A 27,909-nucleotide genomic window follows, 5' to 3' on the forward strand; every position below is an offset into this window, starting at 1 on the left:
TCTAGAACTGTAAGATAATAAACCTGCATTGTTTTAAACCAGTAAGACTGTGGTACTTGTTTCAGTAGCAACAGTAAACTAATACAGAAAATAAGAGAAACTGAAGATTTCTTAAGAGTAAGACAAACAAGGGAACAGACCAGGGTCTTCATGTGTCAAGGGGACTAGCTAAAGGTACCTCTTTCAACCTTGGGGAAAGTGGCAAATCCTGAATAAGGAAACAAACAAAAAAAGAGCAGATCCAAAAACTATTGCTACCCACAGCTGCAGTTCATTCCAACTCAGTTTGATGGTCAGGGCTCCCCAAAATTCATCCTAACTCCCAACTAATCAATGGAAGTTCCTAGAAGCTGTCCAAAGAAAACAAGGAAGCAAAAAATGTGCAGTAAATTTCCACTGGCCTTACTCTGCAGCAGTGCTGGGCTGGGCATCAGAAGATCTGGGTCTTCCTCCTGTGTGACCCTGGGCCTCTAAAATCTGAGGGATAAACTGCAATTACAGTCACTTCAAACAATGAATGATGTGCTACGATTCTGTGTTTGAAGTACACAAAAGACTGAGTTTAAACAAGTACATTTTATTGGGGAAAAGCCCTCATTCATTCAGGAAACACTACTGTGTACTAATGGTCAGGCACTAAGTTAGGCAGTTGAGGTTCAAAGACAGTATGATGTGACGAGGTCACCTCCCTCCAGGGGCTGCAAGTCCTCCCTGAGCCACAATATCCTCATCTCAGGGGTCATCTGGCTGCAGTATCTACTGATTATTGACTCCATCCCTCTGTAACCCACAGGTCTTCCCTGTCTCCCCCAAATTGGGTTACATCTCCCAGTTATACACTTTCTTAGCTTCTTACCCTTTTTCTAATAATATATATAGTTATTCATGTGCCTGTCTTGTCCATTACTGAATATAAGCACCCAAAAGAATACTGAAACATTAGCCCAGGACAGAGTGTTCCATAAATATCTAATGAGTGAATAAATGAATGAGCGCACATGCATTATGCTGGCTGACATGGCTGGAGAGCCTGGTGTCCCCTTCCTTCCTCCATGCCCCGTCTTCCCGCCTCTCATCAAACAGAGGTAACAAATAGGAACACTCCAGGCTAATCAAATGAAATAATGTATGTGAAAGTATGTTTAAAGTTGTAAATCTACGAGTTATAAATATATATGAATGATAACTATCAGCCACAGGGCAAAAGGAAACACTAAACACCCCTCCCCAGCTGAGCAGGGCTGGCCCTCCTGCTCCTCCCTTCTTCCTCCCCCATCTGTCTCCCAGGTCTCAGGCTCTCACCTGCATGGTCTCCACTCTAAGCAGCCTCCAAACACACTGCCCTGGGAACATGCCACGCTAGCACCAGAGCCTGACCAACAGCTGTGCATCCAAGCAAAGGGACACTGCGTGACCAGGGCTGGGCATGGCAGGGCCAGAAGTGGTTCTACTTGGAGTGTTAGAGAAGCAGAAGGTGAAAGTGCTAAATTAAGGAGAGGCCTTCTAAGAAGTGCTGATGGGGCTTCCCTGGTGGCGCAGTGGTTGAGAGTCCGCCTGCCGATGCAGGGGACACGGGTTCGCGCCCCCGGTCCGGGAGGATCCCCCATGCCGCGGAGCGGCTGGGCCTGTGAGCCATGGCCGCTGAGTCTGCGGGGGAAGATCCCACATACTGCGGAGCAGCTGGGCCCTTGAGCCATGGCCGCTGAGTCTGCGCGTCCGGAGCCTGTGCTCCGCAACGGGAGAGGCCGCAACAGTGAGAGTCCCGCGTACCACCAAAAAAAAAAAAAAAAAAAAAAAAGAAGTGCTGATGAATTCATCCACTTATGTGCCAACTCATACTATGCCAACTGTGCTAATGCTGCACTTACAACCATTCACAGCCCCAGATCTAGTCCTTAGAAGTACAGTATAAGGAACTCCCACACCCTGGCATTGGGTAGTTCAGGCAGGGGCCCCCTGTGACAGCAAGTAACCTGGCAATCCATCGTGAACCCATGTCCTGCTCCCTGAGACTACCCAGAAACACTCCAAGTGCTGAGTGGTTCCCATCCCAACAAATCCTTACCAGAAAAAGACAATTCATCTATTTAAAGAAAATTCATCTATTCATCTATTTAAATTCATGTGTACCAAGAAGGTACTCGTTACTGAGAAGAAAAAAAAAATCTTGGGACCCTTTTATACTGTTGCAGGAATTAAAAATGGTGCAACCGTTATGGAACACAGTACAGAGGTTCCCCGAAGAATTTTTAAAAAGAACTACCATATAATCCAGCAATCTCACTTCTGAGTATACATCCACAGGAATTCAAAACAGGATCTCAAGGAGATATATGCATATCTCCTTGAGATCCTGTCTTGTTCAGGAGCATTATTCACATGCTCCTGTGAATAATGTTCACTGCAGCATTATTCACAGTAGCCAAAAGGTGGAAGAAACCCAACGGGACAGCAGATAAATGGATAAAGAAAATGTGTTACATACATTCAACTGAATACTATGCAGCCTTAAAAAAGGATGGAAATCCTGTTACATGCTACAATATGGATGAACCTCGAGGACATTATGCTAAGTGAAATAAGCCAGTCACAGAATGGCAAAGTACGATTCCACATATATGAGGTATCTGAGTAGTCAAAAGCATAGAAAGAGAAAATGTAAAGGTGGCGGCCAAGAGCCGGGGGGAGAGGGAAGAAGGATTAGTGTTCAATGGGTATAGAGTTTCAGTTTTGCAAGATACAATTTTAGAGCGATCTGTTACACAACAGTGTAAATATACTTAACACTACTGAATTATACACTTTTAAACATTAAATATGTGATGTGTCTTTAACCACCATAAAAAAAAATCTTTGAAAGCACATGAGAAAAGAAAAAGATGCCGAAGACAGATAAATTTTAAAAGAAAATCTATATGGCGAGGGAACCAATGAGAAATGGGGAAAAGAGAGAGGAAAAAACACCAGTCAGATCAACAGTCCATATATTTAGCTCAGAGTCAACACTGCAGGTGTGGCACTGGGGCAGGAACAGGAATCCATACAGCTGCTGGAACCCCAACTCAGAAGATGAATCTGGCCAACCTCAGGCCAATCCCTTCACTCCAGGTGCTTCCCTCCCTGTGAAGTAGAGACAACCTACACTGTCCTGTGCAGAGCTCCAGAGAGGATCAGGGAGACTGGCGTCTAAAGGGCCCGGCGAGGCACGACCCATGTCACAGACGTAAGGTACCATGATCCTTATAGTAACTGCTTCTCTCTGAGGACGAGATACTGCTCAGGGCCAAGCTGGAGGCCTGCAACTTGTGAATCCACAAGAGCATCCAGGAACCAAACTCCGCAGTGTCCTGCCCAACTTTAGCCTGGCACCGTTCAACACAAAAGGACAGAGTCAGGCACAGTCTTTTACACAGGAATCACATGTCCTAGTTCTCGACAGCTGTAATGACAGGCAAGACAGCTTTTGAAAGGGAGAGAAGAAAAGAAAATAGCAGCCTGGACCTAGCAGTGAATTGGGGGGTTCAGGGTAAAACACACACCCAGAGTTCTTATTGGTGGTCAGACTAAACAAGTGACTGGACAGCCAGACCAAAGAGCTTTCTGGCCAATTCATTTCTCCCTCTAATTTAATGAGCTGCTCATTAAGCACCAGAAGCAGGTCACAGGGAACGGAGCTACTGGCACATGGCCAGTTGGGCTGACAGGTGATGAGGGAAGAGGAGACAGGGGCCACACTCCAGCCCCAAAGTCCTCCAGATCCCGTGCATGGCCAGCCCCACCACACACCCTGACCCTCCGTTGCTTCGAGGGGGTGTTTTCCTGTACCTCTGTTCCTTCTACAAAGTTGTATTTCTGCCACTGACTCCCTCACTGGGGAAGCTCCATGTCCCTACCTTTTGGTTCTCCAGCTGGGATCATCACCCAAAATAAGGAGCAGCACAGTCCTGGGCATGAATCCCAGCTCCAACTATTGACACCAGATTGATCTAGAATTAATTATTTAATGCCCCAGGCTTCCATTTCCTCATCTACAAAATTTAATAATAATACCCTCACCTCATCTAGAGTAGCTACAAAAAATAACATTATTTCCATATTAAAAGGCCTAATAAAGCACCTATCATATAGTAAGTACTGAACAGTAGCTACTATTATTGATAGCTACTATTATTAATATTTATTACTCTAATAATGATAGTGATATTAGCAACAGCATATGCTCTGTCTCTTAGTCAAATATGAAGAAAAGAGGGACTTTTTTTTGTTGAAACCCCAAGGTCACAACCATGATGAGAGCAGTAACCTATCCTTACAAGAGCAACACCCCAGATATGCTCAGCTGAGGCCTTGGTGCTTTCTACCTGAGCAGGAAGGTGAAGGAAGAGAAGAGGCCTGGGGATACTGAATGCCAGGCCTGAAGCCAAAGGTGTGATGCATTTTGCATGTTCTCACGAAACCAACTGGAGAACTGCATTCAGGCCACGTGCCCACCACTTCTAGTCCTCTATGACTCTCTGAGCCTCAGTTTAATCTAGAAAATGAAGGAAACGTGACCCCTACTTCACAGCTTATTATGAACATTAAATGAACTCATGTGAAAGTGACTCATTTCTATGTCTATGAAAAACAGTATTGCTGTATTTAATAGTAGTTTCAACAAATTCAACTTAATAATAAAAAATGCTGAAGGACTGGGAGGGCCAAAGCAGTGAAAAAATTATTTTAGTAGGCTGATGAACTGCTTAGAGAAATAGAAGCAAACACACTAATTTTCTTCCCAAAATTGCTGTCATTGAATTGAGGTCTCTGCTGCTCAGATGAATTGACTGAAAGTAAAACCGGCAAAAAGCAAAATGAAGCTCCCAACATCTATATGTTTTCCACTGAGGTGAGAAGATTCTTCTAGAAGACAAAGAGCCCAAACCAGGCTGCATTCAGGATGACCAATCCAGCCACCTCCGACTCTGATTCTCTCCAAAAAGTCATTACAATTTGTTTGGCCAATCCCAATCCTACCTTCGAAACGCACACATCTAACTTTCTCTGTTTCATGACAGAGCACATGGGCAAATTCCTTCACAGTGATCAGAAGACAACTTAATTTTTATTCCATCTCTGCTCCGTGTACCACTGACTCCAAAAGCAACAGGTTGGAAAGTTGATCAAACTCTATTCCAGAGTACCGGAAATGGCAGGAGAGAACCCACACACATGTCCAGAGCCTAAAGCAACCAGCCAAGGAAATTCTGTTGAAATCCCACATTTGTTCTTAAAAATTTAAGTAGATCCTCTTTATGTACCACAAAAAAGCTTCACTTTTTAAATGCTTTAAGCCAATTATCAGCTAATTACTAATACTAAACCTTTTCACTAAAATCTTTGAATAAAAAAGATACTTCACCAGTCTCTCTCATTCCCTGGCAGAACCCACACAACCTCAAGGGTAACGTGTCTCAGTTTGAGAAGCAGCAGGTTACAAGAGAGGGAGGGTGGTAGCCCTCCAGCCATCATATATCCATTTTACCTTGGCCTTTAATCAAGATCAACCACCTAACTCAGAACAGCTCCCCCGGACCGTACAGGGGTCTTGCAAAGAGTGCAGCCATCCATTTTGGTACCTCCACTACTTTCTAAAAGGGCAGACGCTTGAGTTCCAGCTCCACACAGCCCCACCTCCAGCCACTCACCCGGATCCGACGCATGGCAGCCACAATCTCCACTCTGCTGTTGGGCCTTGGCACGTCCAGGCTTCCGACATACTGTGGGGAAAGAAGCACTCACTGAGAAGAGGGATGGCAAATGTCTGTAATCACAGAATGTTAGGGCTGGAAGGACCTTTGGAAGTCATCAAGTTCATCTTCCCATTTTACAGATGAGGAAATTAAGAGCCAAAAGGATGTCTTGAGACTATTTCTAACTTTATAAAAAGCAAAACAAGAAACTGCTTCCTTTTCATCTTGTTCTTAATCAGAGATGCAGCCAAGGACTGTGTTTAAACAAGCAGGCTTCTGAAACAGGAAGAGTTGGGTATGAAGAATCTCCCACCACTATCTTCGTGGCAAGCTACTTTGCCTTTGTCTCACTTTCCTCATCTGTGAAATGGGATTTCAGTAAAGATAAAATGAGCTAAGGTATAAATCTCTTACACAAATCTGGTCTGCATGCATTAAAGCCGTCCAAAAGAATAAAAAAGGTGAATATCTACTTTTTTTAATTAATGGAACTTCATTGAGTTAGCCCTGGATGTTATAGAGACCTCACACATTTGAGTAATTTCCTAAATGGAGAAAAAGAATGGACTAGTTATGTATTAAAAAATTTAACTTGATTAAACTTTTAAGTTAATTTTTAAACCAAACGACATACAGGTTGTCTAATACTATATAATTTCTTGCTGTACACTATTCAAATAATGCAGATATATGCAGAGCAAAAGAATAAAGTCCCCCACTGTCAACAGTCTGATGTACATCTCTTTTTGTATATTAATGGACATATATATATATATTCATAGACACCCAGAGGAATTTCTTTTATGTAAAAAGATTCATACTACTCACGTTGATTTTTTAACTTTAAATATAACTTGGACACCTTTTTCCACCAATGCATACAGGTCTATCACATTACATGTGATGGCTCCCCTGATGACTTATGGACACTTACCCTAGGGCACTATTACAAAATTGCTCCCACAAACCTCCTTATCTACATACCTTTGAGCTCATCCAAGTAGCCCTTTAGGCTGGATTCCTACAAGTGGGATTGCTGGATCAAAATTATAGATTATTTCTAGATATCATTACTTAGCAGGATGAAACAAGAAAAGAGGACAACCCAACATTCATTAAGCACCATCCCATTCCACACTGACCCACTGGAATTTGTCTTTCCTTTTTACACACACATATAAAACAGCCCAGAGGATATCCTAGAAATTAACAGCTCCAGGATAATTTTAAAAGTCTACGCAACCAAAGATTGAATTGATAGAAGATAAGAGCAGGACAGTCATTTCTACAGAAAACGTATTTCCTGTGGTTACGCGAATAAAAGGTTCTTCCTAAAATTTGGAGTTAAGGCTGGCCCCAGTGAGGAGGGTTTCAAAAACTAAAGACTGGGAAAGGATTTCCCTAGTACTGATCCACAGTTTGTGCTAACACACTGAAGATTAAGATTCCGAGCAGCCTGTAGGAAGTCTGGGCCCCAGATGGACAGCCTCACCACAGCAGGTAAACAAAGCCCCCTCGATCTAAGGATCTAAGCGTGCTGTCAGCTTTAACCATGGCTGGCGTCTCTGCCCTCTGAGCTCTGCTGGGGCCCCACCGTTTGTCAGCATGTCAGTGACCCACATAGCCAGGAATGACGTGAGGCCGGGTTTGTCATTGCCCAACTTCAAAGCACCCCCCCTGCCGGGAGCAGTTTCCGTGCTCCCTCTCCTGAACGCTGCACTCCTGATGGCTCTTGCCCTGAACTCTGAGCAGTCAGGGCTGACTTGGCAATCAGACCTTCAGGGCTTGTGTTCCCTCTGGCATCACATGAGAGCCTGGATCTCAAGACCGAGCAAGGTCACCCATTACAGGTAAACCTGGAGGACTGAACGGTCCTCCCACACTGATCCCTGCAACCCCAGGAAAGGGCCTGCTACCCAGTGAGGTCCACAACTGGGCCTGAATGCAGATGCCCAGATGGGTCTCATCCCCATCCCTTCTCAAGAAGGGGCACCGCTTGACTGAGAATCCCAAAGCATTCGGGGTACAGTGAGGATAGAAGCAACACAGACAGAATGGAGAGGCAGCTTTCTAGCGCTGGACAAGGTTTCCTAACAAGGGAGTAGCATCCTGCATGTGAAGGCACTCACATGAGGACACCCAACATCTTCATGCTATTAATGCCTCCTTCACGCCAACAGCCAACCTGGTACATGTGCACGCACACACCACACACCTTCACACACACATCATGCACACATGTTCACACACCTCATGGGCCACATGCATACACGACTGATCACCTCACACACACACACACACACACACACACACACACCTCACACACCCCACACAAAGCATGCACACGGTCATCCCACACTCACTAACACATCCCACTTGTATTCACACCACACGCTCACTCATCCTCCTTCCCAGTCATGTGAAGAAAATCACAAATCTGCCTTTCTGAGGAGAGTCTGGAGCAGATAACCCATCTCTACCATAGCTGCACCTTACAGTTATTCAAGGAGATTAAAAGGAAACACAAAGCAGGGATCAAAAGCCAAATATCCACACTAATCAGGAACCAAAAAACAGCGACAATTTCAGGGAAGCAGGGGAGGGGTCAGATATCCCACTCCTCAGGGCAAAACCAGAGAGTACAATAAGTGATTACTGCCGTTATGTACATGTATAACAAAAACAAAAAACAAAAAAGGATCTCGATACCTAAACATTACCACCTCCACAACTAACTTCAGTCCATTCTGAGGCTCCATTTCGGGCACAGTGTAAGACACAGTCGTAGACCAGACCCACCTGAAAGGTGGTTCGTACAACCACTCAAGTTTAAAAATATCAGGGCCTGCTTCCTTTTCATTACCACCTAGAAAGAAAAAAAGAAACTAGAAGGAAGATGGCAACTTGTACTAAGTAATAAACATATGAGATTTATCCAAGTCAGTTTTTTATTTATTTACTTACTTACTTATTTATTTATTTATTTATTTTAATTTTGGCTGTGTTGGGTCTTCATTGCTGCGCGCGGGCTTTCTCTAGTTGCAGCGAGCAGGGGCTACTCTTCGTTGTGGTGCACGGGCTTCTCATTGTGGTGGCTTCTCTTTGTTGAGGAGCACGGGCTCTAGGCACACAGGCTTCAGTAGTTGTGGCTCGCGGGCTCTAGAGCACAGGCTCAGTACTTGTGGCGCACGGGCTTAGTTGCTCCGCGGCATGTGGGATCTTCCCGGAACCTAGACTCGAACCATGTCCCCTGCATTGGCAGGCAGATTCTTAATCACTGTGCCACCAGGGGAGCCCTATCCAAGTCAATTTTATGTGTGGCTTCCTCTTCCAATGCAAGAGGAAGGCACGTGAGTGCCTTCACATGCAGGATGCTACTCACAGAATAAGCAGGAGTTAAGTGCAAATAAGGTTAACCAACGGACTTCAGATATTCTTTGTAAGTTTGTTTTTTGGTTTTTTTTTTTTTCCCATTTTCTTGCTTCCACCCTATTTTCTGGAGATTAACTTCTGAAGACAGTGATAAACTGAACTGTAGTGTTTCCTGGTACATGAATCACACTAAAAGCAGCAAGACATAACAGCTTAACACAGTCACAAATATCATCGCCACCCATCGACTTGTTAGACTTTCTGCCCTCGCCCTTGTCAAGGAACTCTCTTTATTTACAAGGTTTCTGTCAAGTGTTTCCAGAGACCAGGAAAAAGCTTATGTATGAATCAAAAATAAATGCATCAGATGATTCTGCTTGTGATAATGTTGGAGAAACTGGTATCCTCAGACTAGGCCTCCAACAAACTCTGGACAAGATACAAAGAAATAACTGCATAGAATGTACGAAGAGTGAACTGTGGATACATATGGATATTAGTTAATTATACTTTATCAATATTGGCTCATCGATGGTAACAAATGCACCACACTAATGCAAGATGTTAATAATGGGAAACTGGGGTGGGGGGCCGGGTTGAGCGGGTATATGGGATCTGTCCTCAGCATCCAATTTTTCTGTAACCCTAAAACCAGTCTAAAAAAAATTAAGTCTGTTAATTGAAATAATAAAAGTAACTTTGAAGGCACTGGAGAGAGACCAAAAGCAGGCAGAGACTGGCAGGGACTCAACCCTTAAAAGGAGGGAACCACACTAGGTAAGACCTGGTTTGTGCAGTTTTGCCCAATAGCACAATCCCGCAAGTGCTGCCTTGGCTGCCTGGAGCTTAGGCCAAAAGACTCACTCAGACGGCCTGGGGAGTTGGTCACTAGAGCCTGAAAGTGAGCAGAAACTTCTGACAGAAAAGGAGCCCCAGTCGTGCATAAATCCCACTCAGGTCTTGGATGACCCCACCAACAGCACATGTGCAAAGGAGGCTCCAAAGAGTCCAGCAGAAGGTGGCAGCTGCTCACCTCAGCACAGACAGATTTAGGATTTAAGACCAGCCACATTAACTGTCCTTAAGAACAAAAATTTACACTCTTCAGAAGATAGCAGGGCTTCCCTGGTGGCGCAGTGGTTGAGAGTCTGCCTGCCGATGCAAGGGACGCGGGTTCGTGCCCCGGTCCGGGAAGATCCCACATGCCACGGAGCGGCTGGGCCCGTGAGCCATGGCCGCTGAGCCTGCGCGTCCGGAGCCTGTGCTCTGCAACAGGAGAGGCCGCAACGGTGAGGGGCCCGCATACCGCAAAAAAAAAAAAAAAAAAAAAAAAAGAAGAAGATAGCAGAATCTTCTGTCGTGGGCTATAAAAACCCCACTGACTGGCCAATGCAGGCAAGGTCATGGGGAAAGACCACAGTGCCACATTCTCCTGGGGTAAAAGGACAGGGCCCCCATAAGTGGGCACAATGTAAAGGTCCCTGGATCTCTGCATTCCCATCTTACATCTCTCTGAAAACCACTCAGTGCTACAGCCTCAGCCCAGAGCACATCCATGTGAGGTTCAGGAGGACACCCCTCCTGTTACAGAAAAGGACAATGAGGCCTAAAGCAGTTAGCAGGTGGCAGAGAAGGGGCTTGTTCTCCCCCCAGCTCCTGGGTCCCAGTCCCGGACCCTCCCCACTGCCTGCTTTCTTATTAACTCTCTCCCTTCAGGTCCCAAACCTGGCCTGGTTTTTATTCCATCACCCTGCCTACCTTCTCATATCCTTCAGGTCTCCTGGCCACACTGAGTACTCTCTCCAAAAATACACAGAAGCAGTAGAAAATCTGATACTCTGCTTATATCTAGAAATCACCAGCTATGATGGGTCCACCTGAGTTAGTCCCTTAACCAATCCTCTGTCCTGATACCTGCTAAAAACTTGGAATCATAGGTGCAGACAGTTTCCCAAAAGGAACCTTAGGAATCATGTCCAAGGTTAGGTCACAGAAGAAAGATTAAGTAAGAACATATGAAAAGCATTTAGCACAGCTGGGTATCCTGCCAGTGCTGAATAAATATTCACCACTATGACTCCATCTAAAGTTACTCTTTTTCACATCATGCTGTATCCTTCCCAGCATTTAACATGGTCTGCACTTAGGGGTTTGCCTCATTTACATGGTCACTATCTGCCTTGCCCGGTAGAATGGAAGCTCCTTGAGGGCTGAGACCTTGCCCTCATATTCCCGCATTCCCAGCCCTTAGAACAGGGCCTGGCAGAGTAAGACTCAAGTATCTGCTGAATGAGTGCGGGGTAATTGCAGCCCGCAGAAGTGACCTGCCCAAGGACACAGTTCATGGCAGAACTGGCATCGAAAAGCCCGTTCTCCCCACTCCAGGCCAGCACGACTGCTCCAACAGGAAAGTTCCTCCTTGCCTGCAGAAACTGCTCTCGGTGCACAGCTGAGCGTCCTGCTGAGCAGGATTATGAATGTGACCTGGGTGAAAGTTCTCGCCTCATTTAGCATCGAACAAAGCAGCATTAACTGCAGCAGCAGCGGTGGCCCCAGATTCCAGGGCACGCACTCAGCCAATGACCTTCTACTAAATGCTCTGGGGGAGGGAACCAAAAAGAGAAAAGTTGCCTCGGGGTGCCCCACACCCCACTTCTGCGGTCTGCTCTGTTGTCCAGGTGCTGAGGTGTGCAGGAGGGGGAGTGGGGACTTAGAAGTACCCATATGGACATTTACCAGTGTTCTTACCACCGCCTGCAACAAGACAGAAGCCTCAGTGCAGGTTCCCCTTCCCCGCTCCTCCCCCTAACCGCCCCCAACACCCACACACCAGAAAAGCTTCCAAAATGCTTGAAATGCAGCTGCACACCATGTCTTTATTTATTTGTAGTCTAAGAGGAATGAAGCACTTATATTTCTTCCTCTCTCTCCCAGCTCATCTGAAAAAGAAAGTACTATTTGAAGGCCATCTGATGCGACTGTGTCACTATTGATCAGGGGCTCAGCGGGGGGGCCGATGAATGTGCCGGAGATCACAGCAGAATCCTTTCTGCTCCTCAACATTAAGGGGCTGGGTGCAAAATAAATAATTGTGGTGACTTGTCTTTATGCTAATGCCTTGCAATTCTCTAAAAGGCACAGAGGGTAAGACTGAACCATGCAACGTGCCCATGGAGAGGCTGCCTCTTTGGGTTCTTTTAGTCTCCATTAGCAAAAGCTTAGCTGGGTTGGCTTAATCATTTTTCTTTATTATGAGGACTCTGAATGATAGAGCAAAGAGGAGAGAAAAAAGCAGTAAGACAGAAACCTGTTCTAGTCTTTCAACTATCAGCTCTTGAATGAAAGCCTCAGCTTCACAATTAAGATCTCTCGCTTACATCACAGATGCAGGCATGGGGCAGGGCCTAGGGCTGCATCCTGGTCAGGGAGTGCTTTCTATCCCTTCCACTTGGGATGCTTACTTAGACTGCTGGTTATTTCTCCTATAGGGTGAAAAAAATAAAAAAGTAAAAGGGGGAAGCCCAGGGCGTAGTGAGAGGCAAAGAGAAACACTGACGTTCCATGATAATGAAATCACCTGTGGAACACCCAGGTAAGCCAGGAATGGAGAGATGAACAAAGAACATGAGAAAATCATAGGGAGTCAGACCCAATAGCTTAAGTGGCCTTAAAGGTCATTTGATCGAACCCTTCATTTTACAGAAGGGAAAACTGAGGCTTAAAGGGAAGAATATAGTTTGTGAGTGGCGGAATCAGAACCAAAGTGGGTCTCGCTACCCTTCACTGAAACACTCATACTTCAATAGCAAATAAACATTCAGGATGAACACAAGCCAGTGTGCCACAATAAGGCCTGGTTCACTACATTAAACTCAAATTGAGCTGGACAAGTAAGCCTGTGTACAGACACCAGAATGATCATGAGGTCAAAAACAAACCAATGAAAAATTTCAGGGCATGAAGATTTGCAGAAAAAGGAAAAGGGATTACCATTTGATTCATTGAATGACATTGGGAATGGAACTGAAGATGTTCATTATGAAAATGGAGCAATGACACTGAAGGAGGAAAAAATAACCCCACTATTGGAAAGGACCAGGGAACGGAAGAAACACAGAGATGAGGAGACCCCAGGATGATGCTAGAGAGGGATTTTCCCAGTACCAACACTCTGTACCTGCTAGATTCTAAGTATTTAAACTCTCCAAGCCTGTTTCATACATAGAATATAGCTAGTATCTGTACTGCCTATAAGTCAAAGTTGTCATAAGAATCAAAATTAGATAATGCAGACAAAAGTATTCTAGTTTTTAAAATATCATACAACCATAAAGAGATGATATTCTTTATGTCATTATGCTCTTCCTTTGTGGGCCAAAAAGACCCTGAAGATGCAGAATTTGTAGCTCTACAATAATCCTGTCTTGGATCCTCACAGACTAATGACTGCACAAAACAAGGTGATTCAAAATGCCACAGAGTCAATGGGAGGATGGAATCTAGAATTCAACCCCAACAGGCTCAAACAGAAGGGAAGGGATGAACAGCATAAGCAGGGAGTGTCACCAGTGACCAAGCTACACAGACACTGACAGACTCCCGCCCCCCACCAAGGACCACCCCCAGCAGGGAATGGCTAACTATGACACTGCTCACAGAACCTCACAGAACAGACTCAGCTTGAGGTACGTACCTTGTCACGTTTCTCTCCAGATGAACAGGCTGTGACCAGGAAAAGAATTGGGGATGCAGGATCTCTAGTACAGCAGTCATTTATCACTGACCAAAACCCTACAACTAGTAAAATTTCCAGATAACCCCATTTAAATACCAACCTTTTCTCTATTTTTCTCTCTTTTCTCTTTCTTGACTGGAAATTGTCCTAAAATATATTATACTCTTCCCTAATAATTGAAACTCTGAACTAGAATCCAATGTATTTCTTCAAGATTCAGAATAACCATTATATACATCACTTAATATATAAGCTAATATCAGCAATGACTCCATGAGAAATGTCTCCAGATTACTACTATGTCTTCTGAGTCCTTGAGGCTGATTTTTAGGATTTTTCTAATGCTTCCTACACTGTTAGCAGCAAGAATGATAACAATATGCCATATATGCTTCTGCTTTTAACAACTGTCCCCAAATCCTCAAGTACTAGCAAGACAAATCCAACAACATATAAAAAGGACCAACATATACAAGGACCAAGTGGAATTTTTCCCAAGAATGCAAGGTTGGTTCAATATATGAAAATTAATTAATGCACTATACCATATTAATAGAATAAAGGACAAACACCAAATGATCTTCCCAATAGACAAAAAGTGTTTGACAAAAATCCAATATCCTTTCATGATGAAAACACTCTACAAACTATCAATGGAAGGAAACTTCCTCAACCTAATAAGGAACATCTACAAAAAAACCCAGGGCCAACATCATACTTGATGGTAAAAGACTGAATGCTTTTTCTCTAAGATCATGACCAAGTCAAAGACGTTCATTCTCATCACTTCTATTCAACATTGATCTAGAAGTCCTAGTCAGGGAAATTAGACAAGAAAAGAAATAAAAGGCATCCAGACTGAAAAAAGAAGAAGCAAAACTATTTACAGATAAGATTTTCTATATAAAGATCATGTTAATACAGATACACACACACACACACACAAAAAAAAACCCTATTAAGACCAATGAATGCGTTCAAAAATGAAGAAAACGATTCTATTCACAATAGCATATTTTAATATTCAAAAAGAGTAAAATGCTTAGGAATAAAGTATAAGATGTACAATGAAAATTATACATCATAATTGAAAGAAAGTCAAGACAGCATAAATCAATGGAAAGACTTCCCATGTTCATTGTTCAAAAGACTTAATACTGTAAAGATGGCAATACTCTCCAAATTGTTCTACAAATTCAGTGCAATTTCTACTAAAACCTATAAACTGTTTTTACTACCAGCGCTTCTGATATCATATGTGTGGGTTTTTCACACCAAGTAATTCTCCACTTCTCTGTAGACACCAACTGGGTATCCTACAGTTTAATTCAATTCTGACACTAACTACCCAGAGTTAGCACAGACCCCACAGTTAACAGCTCAGTCCCACAAGACTGCCCCGCCACTTCAGATGCCAATCACAAGTCTTCCATCTCATGTACCTCTGACCAACCAGCTATAAATTACGGGTTCCTATGACCCCTCTCAGGTTTGATAATTTGCTATAACAGCTCACAGAACTCAGGGAAACACTTTACTTACTAGTACTGAATTACTATAAAGGATACAAATGAACAGCCAGATGCAGAGATGCATAGGGCAAAGTATGTGGGAAGGGGAGCAGAGTTCTGGTAAGCCTCTCTGGGCACACCACCCTCCCAACACCTACCCAGAAGCTCCCCAAATCCCACTGTTTAGAAGGTTCTATTATATAGACTGGCCATTGAGGTTGGACTTAATCTCCAGCCCCTCTCACCTCCCCTGAGGTTAGGAGGTGGGGTTGAATGTCCCAACCCTCTAATCATAAGGTTGGTTCCTCTGGCAACCAGCCCCTATCCCGAAGCTATTAGGGTCCCACCAAGAGTCACCTCATTAGCATCAACTCAGGTAAGGTTGAAAGGGGCTGCTTATGAGTGACAAAAGATGCTCCTCTCACCCCTAACATTCAGGAAATTCTAAGAGTTTTAGGAGTTCTGTGTCAGAAACCAGGGACCAAATATATATGTATTATACCACAATATCACAGAATCCCATCGTCCTTTCTTGCAATAAATTGACAAGTCAAATCCTAAAATTTGTGTGAAAATGCAAGGGACCCAGAATCACCAAATCAATCTTAAAAAAGAAAAACAAAGTTGTACGACTCAGACTTCCCAATTTCAAAAATTACTACATAACTACAGTAATCAAGACAGGATAGTACTGGCATAAAGCTGGACATACAGATCAATGGAACAAAACTGAGAGTCCAGAAATAAATCCTTACATTTACAGTCAACTGATTTTTGCCAAGAGTGCCATGATAATTCATTGGGGGAAAAAGGTCTTTCTAACAATGGTGCTGGGACAACTGAATAGTCACATGCAAAAGAATGAAATGAGACTCCTACCACATATATGTGAAAATTAACTCAAAATTTGTCATACATCTCAATGTAAGAGCTAAAACTATGAAACTCTTAGAAGAAAACAAAGGAGTGTATCTTCATGACCTTAGATTAGATAATGGTTTCTTAGATATGACACAAACAAAAGAAAGAAAATAAATTGGACTTAAAATTAAAAGCGCTTGTGCTTCAAAGGATATCATCAAGAAAGTAAAAATACAACTCACAGAATGGGAAAAAAGATTTACAAATCATACCTGATAAAGGAGTTTTATCCAGACTATAACTCTCAGAACAATAAAAGACAACCCAAATGAAAAATGGGCAAAGAATATGAATAGACATTTCTCCAAAGAAGATAAACAAATGGCCAGTAAGAACATGAAGAGATGTTCAACCACTAGTCATTAGGGAAATGCAAATCAAGACCACAATGACATACTTCTTACCTATTAGGATGGATAAAATTTAAAAAGACAGACAATAACAAGTGTTGGCAAGGATATGGAGAAACTGCAGTAGGAAATAGTGCAGCCACTTTGGAAAAGTTTGGCAGTTCCTCAAAAAGTTAAACAGAGTTAATATATCAGCCAGCAATTCCACTGCTAGGTTTATATCCAAGAAAAATGAAGACATATGGCTGGGACTTCCCTGGCAGTCCAGTGGTTAAGACTCCGCACTTCCACTGGAGGGGGCACAGGTTCGATCCCTGGCCGGGGAACTAAGATCTCACAGGCCACATGGCATGGCCAAAAAATAAATAAATAAAAATAAAAAAGGAAGACATATGGCTATGTAACAATTTATACATGAATGTTTGTAGCAGCACTATGTACAATAGCCAAAAAATGGAAGCAACACACATGTACATCAACGGATGCACAGATTTTTTTAAATGTGGCATATCCATACAATATCTTTTGGCAATAAAAAGGAATGAAGTACTGATACATGCTACAGTATGGATGAACCTTGAAAACATCACTTTAACTAAAAGAAGCTATTCACAAAAAGCTACATATTATATTATTCTATTTATAGGAAATGTCCAGAATAGGCAAATCCATAGAAACAGGAAGTGAATTAGTGGTTGCCAAGGACTGGGGAAATGACTGCTAATGGTATAGGTTTTCCTTTGGAGATGATGAAAATGTTCTGCTTCTAGATACCGTTCACACAACTATGTGAATATACTAAAACTCACTGAATTTTACATGATTAGGGTGAATTTTATGGCATGTGAATTATATCTCAATAAATCTGTTATTAAAAAACAATGCAAGGAGGGCTTCCCTGGTGGCACAGTGGTTGCGCGTCCGCCTGCCAATGCAGGGGAACCGGGTTCGCGCCCCGGTCTGGGAGGATCCCACATGCCGCGGAGCGGCTGGGCCCGTGAGCCATGGCCGCTGAGCCTGCGCGTCTGGAGCCTGTCCTCTGCAACGGGAGAGGCCACAGCAGAGAGAGGCCCGCATACCACACCGCGTACCACACACACAAAAAAAAAAAACAATGCAAGGGGGACTTCCCTGGTGGTGCAGTGGTTAAGAATCCACCTGCCAATGCAGAGGACACGGGTTCGATCCCTGGTCCAGGAAGATCCCACATGCTGTGGAGCAACTAAGCCCACGCCCCGCAGCTACTGAGCCCATATGCTGCAACTACTGAGGCTCGCATGCTCTAGGGCCCATGTGCCACAACTACTGAGCCCACGTGCTAAAACTACTGAAGCCCACACACCTAGAGACCGTGCTCCACAGCAAGAGAAGCCACCACAATGAGAAGCCCACGCACTGCAACGAAGAGTATCCCCTGCTCACCGCAACTAGAGAAAGCCCGCACACAACGAAGACCCAACACAGCCAAAAATAAATAAAATTAAAAAAAAAAAACCCCACAAACAATGCAGTAACTCTCCCCCTTTTGGTCTGCTGTGGAAACAAAGTACAACTGCAGCCAAATTAGATTCTCCTTCAACACAAGGCTATGAGATTCACCATCCATTTTGCCTGCTCAAATCTCTCTTCTGTGCCTTTCTGCACTGCTGCCTGTCATCAAGATGCTTGAGTTCACCAAATAAATAATCCCTGGGGGAAAAATGAGCTATAACTGTACTGAAATTTAGTTCTAGTTCTAGAAGATACATTTCCCTCTCCCAAAGAAAATGAATTTTTTCTATCTTATAAGAGTTCAGCAATCCCATTTCATATTCCTACTCTCCAGTGCAGTAAAACTGAACAGAAGCTCACAAGATAGATTATTTCTGTATCGTGCTGAAGCTTCCAGAGCAAAGAGTCCAAACACCACACCATTTCTGGGACTGCGTGGGTACACCAGGCTCACTGAGGTGGCCCTAAAACACAAACAGTACCAAACTTCCAGGCAAGAAAATATTTTTAAAGACACACCAAGTAAAAAGGTAAAATAATATATTACACATTTTCCAACTTAAAAATTCCAACGTTCAAAGACTGTAACTAAAAGGAAAAAACAAAAAAGTGGTGTTATGGTGAGATCAAGGAAGTAGAATTTCAGGGTTAGAAGGGACAGTAAACACAGATCACATTGTCTGACAGCCCTCCCCCCTCCACACATATACCTGAAATTTTTCTCTCTTCTATAAATCCCTGCCATGGTGTTAATCAGCCTAGGCTTAAGTACCACCGCTGAAGAAGAAATTACTACCTCAGACAATAGCTTTAACTGTTGGCAAGTTCCCCCCTATGGCAAGCTAAGACTGCTCTCTGTAAAGATTCAGATTCTACTCTCTCCTCAAACACGTAAAGATATTTCTCATCACCCTGGCACCCACGGGCTTTCTCCTCTGTACATGATAGCCCTTCTCATCTTTAGAGTTCGAAGGACAGTATGGATAAGGCTTCACTATTCTCAAAAAGGTGTCCCAAGGGCTACCAGCTCTGCCATACATTACCATGAGTGCCCTGACAGGCTAAGGCTTAAGGAGGGGACAGTTTTAAAGAGGGGAATTTTCAAAGAAACAAGTAAATGAGCAGGAGAAGGGAGAGAGCAAGAGAGAAATGCTAAAGAGGTGCTCATGGGGACCAGCTGCTGAGAGGCAAGCCCAACAGGCTGAGCTTTCACCCTGATGCCAACTAAACCCTGAGCAGCAGTAGGTTCAAGGACTCCAGATAAAGACATGAGTCCATCTACTCTCGGCTCAGCCACTCGGCTGCACTGTTTCTGATCTGTGTATAACAGAGAAAATAAATACCGGTTCCTTCTTCTCACATAAGAACTGAAAAAAATAATATGATGCACTTTGTATCTCAGAAGGGTGAAAAGATGTAGAGAGACAGACATGATATCAAGACCATCAGAGGCAAAGTTTGTCTCTAGTGACCTTTCAACCTCTCACATGGGGTCCCATTCCTCATCTTTCCGGGTACCGTTTCTAGCCCTCCTCCCAGTATAGAACCACACCTCTGGGCAATTTCTTTCCCCACCAAAACTTCCCTGTCCTGGTTCCAAGTCCCCAGTCTCCATGCATTCCACACACAGCTAGCTAACTAGACAAACTAGGACAACACTAGCAGCGAATGTCCTAATTTACTACCCCAGCCAGATGACACACTCACACCTTAAGAGCATCTCATGGAAACCAAATATCCTCAAAGGCTATTCACTGGCCAGAGTTTCTAGCACTGAGTAGCAGATCAGTAGAGTGGATACTTGAGGACAAAGATGCCTTTTAACTACAGCCTTCAAATCACAACAGAAAAGCTGCCATCTATTCTGCCAAAGGGTAAGTGATGGCCCTGCACAGAGAATTACATAGGCTGGGATTAAAGGCTCTTAAGGGAGGTAGCAAGGTATAGGATAAAGAACCTGGGCTATGGAGTCAGGTCAGGATTGAAATCTGAGCTTCAGTTTCTTCTTCTGCAGAATGGGGCAAAGACTACCCCCCTTACAGAGCCACTGTAAAGACTAAATGAGATAATGTATACAAAGTGCTCGACACTTACATCTTCTTTCAGCTCCCTGTCCAGGTTAGTTCTCCCGGTTACTTAACACTTAACAGAGTTGTGAGTTTAGAATTGTTTATTTGCTTCTTATATTAACTGTGTCTCCCTTAACCAGACTGCAATAACTAGGTAGCATGTAGTTGTCACCACTGTATCCTCAACATCTAGTACAAAGCCTGGCCCATCAAACAAACATGAACAATTAGTAGCTTTTCCTGTTGTTAAGCAAGAACCTTTAAGATGTTATCTAATTCTTTACCTACCTTCAGGCTGTCCCAGACTGTTGAGCCTCCATCTTATTACCCACATTCCCATGATGATCCACCCAACAGTTCTCATAGCAGAGTAATTAATCATCATCATCACCACCACCACAAAACAGAATACTTTTGCATTGATTTTTCGGATATGGTAATCTAGGTAAACTAGAGAAAGCAGGAAGTCTGAGGAATCCAAAGTCACAGCAACAAAATTCCTCTCGCCAAAAGGTGGAGGGAAAGAGGCTAAGAAAAGCCACAAGGATAATCAAAGAGAAGAGTCCTTAAGAGTAGCCAGTGGGCTTCCCTGGTGGTGCAGTGGCTGAGAGTCCGCCTGCCGATGCAGGGGACATGGGTTCGTGCCCCGGTCCGGGAGGATCCCACATGCCACGGAGCGGCTGGGCCCGTGAGCCACGGCCGCTGAGCCTGCGTGTCTGGAGCCTCCGCAACAGGAGAGGCCACAACAGTGAGAGGCCCGCATACTGGAAAAAAAAAAAAATAGAGTAGCCAGTGCGAGGGGAGAGAAATGAGGGGTACACATGGACGGTGAAGATAGTTTCCCAGAGAGAAGAAATAATGGAAGACAGAGACATTAGCATGGGAAGGTACCCCCAAAGTCTTTCAGTCCCAACTTTTTACTCCAATAAGGCAGGACAGTGATGTCCAATGATCAACTGTTTGCTCAAGGTCACCTGGTTAGTTACAGGGTCCAGATGAGACTATGACACAGGTGTCCTGGCTTCCAAGCCAATGTTCTAAAAATAACAGTATGATAGAATCAGATGAAAAGGCTTGGCAGTCCCAATCCCAGTTCTGCCACTTTTAAGCAGGTCTGTGAATTTCAGCCAGCTGGTCAACCTCCCTGCACCTCCACTTCTTCATCTGTGAAATGGAAACCTGCAGGGTTATCATGGGAATTAAATCAGACCATATAGGAAAAGCACATAGTATCTCAGAGCTCTGTTCCTTTCTTTATGAAACAATTACAGAGCACTTATTTGCCAAAAATCAGGGAGGCGAGAAGAAATGAGATTGTAAGGGGAAAAAAATGATAACAAGGAATGACCAAGCTCTATCCTAATAGAGAACTAGACTTGGAAATAATTGTCTGAAGGACCTTGAATGAATACGAGTGCCAGGTTAGGGAAAAGGAAGTGGTCCAGGGCCGGGACAGAAGAGGTTGCAGGCAAAGGTCTTCTCTGGGACACAGAGAAATGCTTCAGAAAACAAAAGTAAGACTCTGCCACACCTGCCCTAAAAGCTTAACCTCAAACTACACTGCTTGCATCCCATTCTGAGATGCCAACAAAGCACAGCAAAGGTTCAGATCAGTCTGACAAAAGTTTATTAAAAAATAGATGTCTCGGGCTTCCCTGGTGGCGCAGTGGTTGAGAGTCCACCTGCCGATGCAGGGGACATGGGTTCGTGCCCCGGTCCGGGAGGATCCCACATGCCGCGGAGCGGCTGGGCCCGTGAGCCATGGCCGCTGAGCCTGCGCGTCCGGAGCCTGTGCTCCACAACGGGAGAGGCCACGATAGTGAGAGGGCCGCGTACCGCAAAAAAAAAAAAAAAAAAAAATAGATTTCTCCTTAAAAAAAAGATTTTTGTGGAGCATCTCCTTACATACCACAGAGCTAAAGAAACTGTTTAGATGTTGCTGTCAGAGGCCCACCCCACCCTTGGAGCACCGGGAGGTTCAGAGAAGAAAACTAGGGAGGGGATAAGGCCAAAAGCCAGGATGGGATGAGAGGCACCCACTGGGGCAGAGGAAAATGCTGCGTCCTGAACCAGGGCCCTCATCCACAAAGGAGCCTTCTGCCAGATGTTCACCTGTCATGAGCCACAAGGTTTCTTGGGTACAGAAGCAAGGGGAAGGATGGTAGGGGTGAATGCCAACCAGGAGGACCAGCCATCTTGGTCTTCCTGGAGCTGTCTTGGTTTTAGCACTGAAAGTTCCACAACCTGGGCAAACCCCCATCCTAGCTGTTTGTAGTGTCCCTGCTCCTCCACCCTGGTTTCACTAGCAAGATGGTGAAACACTCCTGACCTATCAAGGGCACTACAGGTGCTAGCAGCCTTGCCAGCTAAGCACACGATCTCTCAAAGAAGGGCCTTCTTAATGCCTCCACTTAGGTAAAGTTATAGACAAGGAAGAAATAGGTGCTGAGAAAGCAAGACGAGTCCCTTGGGAGGTCTCCCAGGCAGGCAGGATGGCAAGCCTCAGGCCCCATCTTGCCAGAGCTATAAGGATGTCCTCTGAAAAGTGAAACTCAGCCATGCCAGCTCCTCCATGCTTCCTCTGTCATTTTCCCAGATGGATTCAGGGGTGGGGGGGGGCAAATGAACAAATAAAATGTTACTCAAGGGCATAACAATTATTAATAACTACATATCAATATCAATGTATGTATTTCTGTACAAATTCCAAGAACTATAAACACCCCCCCAACACTCCTTACCACAAAGTTTTATCATCTGGGCCTACTCTTCCTACATGTACAAAACCAAACCAAAGGAAAACCACATACCCCATCATGACCGCTGCCCCACTGCACAACAGAAGGATACACTAACCTCTCTGGGCTTCAGCTCTGCAAACATGAGTAAGAATACCCATTCTTCCTACCTTGTAGAGTGACTGTGAGGCTCAAAGGAGTGATCAATGTGAACATATCTTGAAAAAGTATGAAGCCCTACAAGAGCAAGAGGTGACATTGTTATAATACAGGAGTAATGTGGCAACAGGTCCCTGCCCTCTAACATAGGAGCAAGAGGTACAATCCCAGGGAAAAGGAGAGGCTGAGCCAAGCCAAAGCAGCAGACTTTCTGGGCTGGGGACCACAGACTCCCCTGTACCTTTCTATAGCCCCACCTGCTCCCAGGATGCAGAGCAACGTGCTCTGGTTGGGGGACTGTCTTTGGACACTACCTCTCTCCTGGAGAGGAAGAGGCCATTTCCAAGATGCCACGGCCCAACACTGCCACTGTAAAGCATCACTGGACTGTTAGTCCTGTTGATTTCCACTTAGAGATAGCTCAGAGGCAGCATGGTGAAGTAGAAAGAGTCTAAATTTCAACATTACCACATTTTGACTGGGAGGGGGTCTCAGGAGAGCTACTTACCCTCACTGAACCTCAGTATCCTCATCTGTAAAGTAGAGATGATACCTAAGCGGCGGGTTTGAGGCAAAAATTAAATAACATATGTAAAGCACACAGAATGCGCCTCACTAACTGGAAGCTCTTCTATGAAGAGCTTGGAAATGCTCGAGACACCATGGCTCTCGATCCCTCCTCGGACTTACTGCCCAGCTGCCCCACCATAGTCAGCCCAGTGGTGCTGGGTATGAAGAATGCCCTCAGAGAGTGCATGAGGATTTGCAGACTGTGGCTGCCGTGGGTACCACCAGTCTACTCGGTTGATATTGGTCCTTCTTGAATGACAGAGCCTTTACCATAGGTTTTATAATTTGGTGAAATTCTGCAGAAATCACGAAGCCAACATCCACGCTCTCCTCACCTTACTAAAAACACACAGCTTGGCAAAATTTTCCAACCTCCTGTGAGTCTGGCCAATGAAAGGTGAACAGAATTGACGCTCACCACCACCAAGACTGATTATTAAAATCAACTCCCAGGGGCTTCCCTGGTGGTGCAGTGGTTGAGAGTTCGCCTGCCGATGCAGGCAGGGTTCGTGCCCCAGTCCGGGAAGATCCCACATGTCGCGGAGCGGCTGGGCCCGTGAGCCATGGCCGCTGAGCCTGTGCGTCCAGAGCCTGTGCTCCGCGGCAGGAGAGGCCACAGTGGTGAGAGGCCCGCATACCACAAAAAAATTAAGAAAAAAAAAAAAAATCAACTCCCAAAGGAAATCCTTGCTGTCTTTCTCATTCTCAGATGAATAGAGGACACTGAGGCCCTAGAGGAAGGTAGAACAACATGATGGAAAGAATCTGGGTCCCCAGATGACTGCATGTAGTTTAGCCCCCTTCCCACACAGGACTGTGAAGTAAGAAATACTGATATAACCTTTTTTTTTTTTTTTTAGATTCCATATATATGTGTTAGCATACGGTATTTATTTTTCTCTTTCTGACTTACTTCACTCTGTATGACAGACTCTAGGTCCATCCACCTCACTACAAGTAACTCAATTTCGTTTCTTTTTATGGCTGAGTAATATTCCATTGTATAAATGTGCCACATCTTCTTTATCTATTCATCTGTCGATGGACATTTAGATTGCTTCCATTGGACTTCAGGACACGGGGAGGGGGAAGGGTAAGCTGGGTTGAAGTGAGAGAGTGGCATGGACTTATATATACTACTAAATGTAAAACAGATAGCTAGTGGGAAGCAGCTGCATAGCACAGGCAGATCAGCTCAGTGCTTTGTGACCACCTAGAGGGGTGGGAGAGGGAGGAGATATGGGGATATATGTATAGCTGATTCACTTTGTTATAAAGCAGAAACACACCATTGTAAAGCTATTATATTCCAATAAAGATTTTAAAAAAAAAAGAAAAGAAAAGAAATACTGATATAACCCATTGAGATTTTAGTGTGTGGTAACCAGCATGACTCTCGTCTCCTGGTATTCACACCCCTGTATAGTTCCCCCAAGTGTGAATAGGCTGACCCAAGTAACCCATAAGATGTTATGGAAATGACTGGCTGTGAATTCTGTAGCTAGGTTTTAAAGACATTACAGCTTACACTTCTCTCTCAGTGCACCTGCTCTGGGAGAAGCCAACTGCCATGTTGTGAAGGCACCCAAACAGCTCCACAGGCAGGTCCGTGAGGCAAGGAACTAATGTCTCCTGCCAATAACCAGCTCCAATTTGCCAGTCATGCAAGTTAGCCATCTTGAAATTGGACTCTCCAACCTAGTCAAATCTTCAAATGACCACAGCCCCAGCCAGCATCTTGACTGCATCTCCCAAGAGACTTTGAGAAAGAACCACCAGCTAAGCTGCTCCTAAAAACTTGACCCACAGAAACTATGATATAATTAATGATTATGGTTGTTTTAAGCTGCTAAATTTTGAGGTAACTGGCTATGAATACACAAAGTATATTGTTCGATTAGCTAGAGTTATTTACCAAGTCAATACATTACATGCTCAAAGAAATCCCAAAGGAGTTGTCCAACGCATTCTGTTCCCTCGGGTTACGTGTAGCATTTAATGCGAGGAACAGATAATGGCTCCATTGACCACACCAGCACTCCCCTCTTACACTCTTACATATTCTCTCTCTCACAGACCTATACATGCTTAAACACTCCGGGCCAATCCACAGCTGTTGTAACTTTCTTTCCATTAAGGAGGGTGTTCTATCTGGGATTCATAGATGGGGAGGAACCTGAGGGACCCTAAGAGAATGTGCAGTCTGTGTATGTAACACCACAGTAAGACAATTAGGTATGCATGTGCATATGTTAAGGCACAGGAGAGATGCTAAGCAACCACAGTGGGGAGAAGGCATAGGTTTTTGACTAATGGGACAGCAGAATGAGGGGCAGGCAACTGAATACGGGAAAAAATGGATTTAGAAATAAAGCAGACAAAGGGCAGGAAAAGGTCCTCATACAGAGTCTTTTAAAAAGAAAACAGAGCTATTTGCTTTACCTCTAGTGCCTCTGAGTCACTGGACCACTTTGGCTGTAAAGCAAAAATCAGTTAGGAACACAATGTGTTGCTCCCAGACAGCACTCCTAGAAACCGTGGTGATGGGTACCATTAAATCAGGTCAATAGATAGAAAAGCATCCAGAAGCATACGCCAACCCAAATTCAGTTAAACTGTATGCAAATGGCAAATCCATAGCATTGCAGAAGTGCAGAGGGACAGACAAATGGCTCTGGGGGTAGCAGGAGTGGCCCAGAATTTGAATGTACTTATCTATGTTTCTGAGGGGCCGATACTGACCAAGGGATAGAAAATGCTGGGCAGTGGCAAATGCTGCAGGAGACTGAGTAAAGTGCAAATCGTGCCCTCCTCCCTAATCTGGGGCAGAGCATCCATCAATGACAAAGTCAAAGAAGCAAAGGAAGATGGACTCCAGCTTTCAGCTTCACCTCTATCACCAAAACCAAGGCCAGTGAGGACTGAAGGTTAAGACAGAGATTCAGAGATCAAGTCCCAAGTTAACCAGAATCCTTATGGACAAGCCCAGGGCACTTTCACATGAGTCACCAATTCCTCCACAGCAACTCAGAGCTGCTGTACTGTGACCTGCACTCTGGTTAGCCTGACACAATCTGCCTCTTCCTAAAGTTCCAGGGCATGTTTAGAAGGGCAGTACTCATTCCAGAAAGGCCAAGAAGCACTTCTTCTATCTGCTCAAAGGCAGCTTCCTTCATAATACGTCAGCTGAGAAGCAAATGAAGGGAAAAAAACACAAAAACAATCCTCTTACTGTGTTTCTTCCAACCAACTTGTCTCCTTGAACTTTGGCAAATCACCTGACATCAAATTTCCCATCTAAAGGGTAAGGAATAGCCATTTACCGACCTCTGCAGCATGGAAGAAAAGAAACAGGTCTGGAAAGCACTGGGAGAATGAGAGAGCATGCCCAGAGCATCACACCAGGAAGATAGAATCTGTGGCTCTAATTTGACATTTTCATTTCAAAAATTGCTGTTGGTTCTATGTTTTTCAGTAGGTTAGGGTAATTTACAAGACTGAAGCTCCATAAGGAAAAGGGTGTTGTCTGGCATTTATATCCAGCCCAGTCTGGGTACATGGTAGGTACTCAAAGAATTAAAATAGGTTAGATAAAAGTAAGAGTAAGGGGGTGGGGGTAGGGAGATCACGAGCCCAGATTTCTATACTTAATACTTGGTCAAATCAACACCATAAATCTTAAAGATATTAAATGAAGGATGTCCATCTGGTTGGCTTTGCGCACACTGTTTTCCCACCCAGGAATCACCTCTCTTCTCCATTACATCTCTTCAAATTCCACTCACCTTCAAGATATAGCTCAAACCTCATTTTCTGCCCTATGCAGTATTCCCTGACCACTCCAGCTCATAACAGTATCTCCCTCCTCTGAAGATCTGTAGCATTTGTGGAAACCATTTTTATAGCACTACTTGGGTTGTTTTAATGTTTTTCACTTGCTCATAAGACACAGTTTTCACTAGACTCTCAGAATCTTAGGGTCCCAGATTGTATTATGTACCTAAATCACATCTCCTAAAACACTTAACAGCAGTCATATATACACACAGAGGTGAACACAAAACAGTTTTTGAATAAATGTTTAGAGTCTCCACTTCCAAAGAGAGTCAATTTATAATATTCCATTTCCTAGACAAATTTAAGAAACACGGACATATCAAATGACATGCAGTCCACTAAATGCAAAAAGTTCATTTAGGATGAGGCGTTTGGTGGTCTAGAAAGTAAGTCTGCCTGTTTGCCACTGTTGGTCTTGAAATTC

At 44.2% G+C, this 27,909-nt stretch overlaps 1 protein-coding gene across 2 annotated transcripts in view; it reads right to left on the minus strand.

Annotated features, from left to right (window-relative positions):
• LOC102985904 (carboxyl-terminal PDZ ligand of neuronal nitric oxide synthase protein) overlaps positions 1 to 27,909 on the minus strand; it is a 306,668-nt gene that overhangs the window by 220,282 nt on the left and 58,477 nt on the right. For both annotated transcript variants that reach the window (XM_007109767.4, XM_007109768.4), the window contains exon 2: positions 5,688 to 5,759. In XM_007109767.4, the coding sequence (XP_007109829.2) occupies positions 5,688 to 5,759 (72 nt within the window). The remainder of the gene's footprint in view (positions 1 to 5,687; positions 5,760 to 27,909) is intronic.

This window comes from Physeter macrocephalus, chromosome 4, assembly GCF_002837175.3.
Source record: "Physeter macrocephalus isolate SW-GA chromosome 4, ASM283717v5, whole genome shotgun sequence".
NCBI lineage: Eukaryota > Metazoa > Chordata > Mammalia > Artiodactyla > Physeteridae > Physeter > Physeter macrocephalus.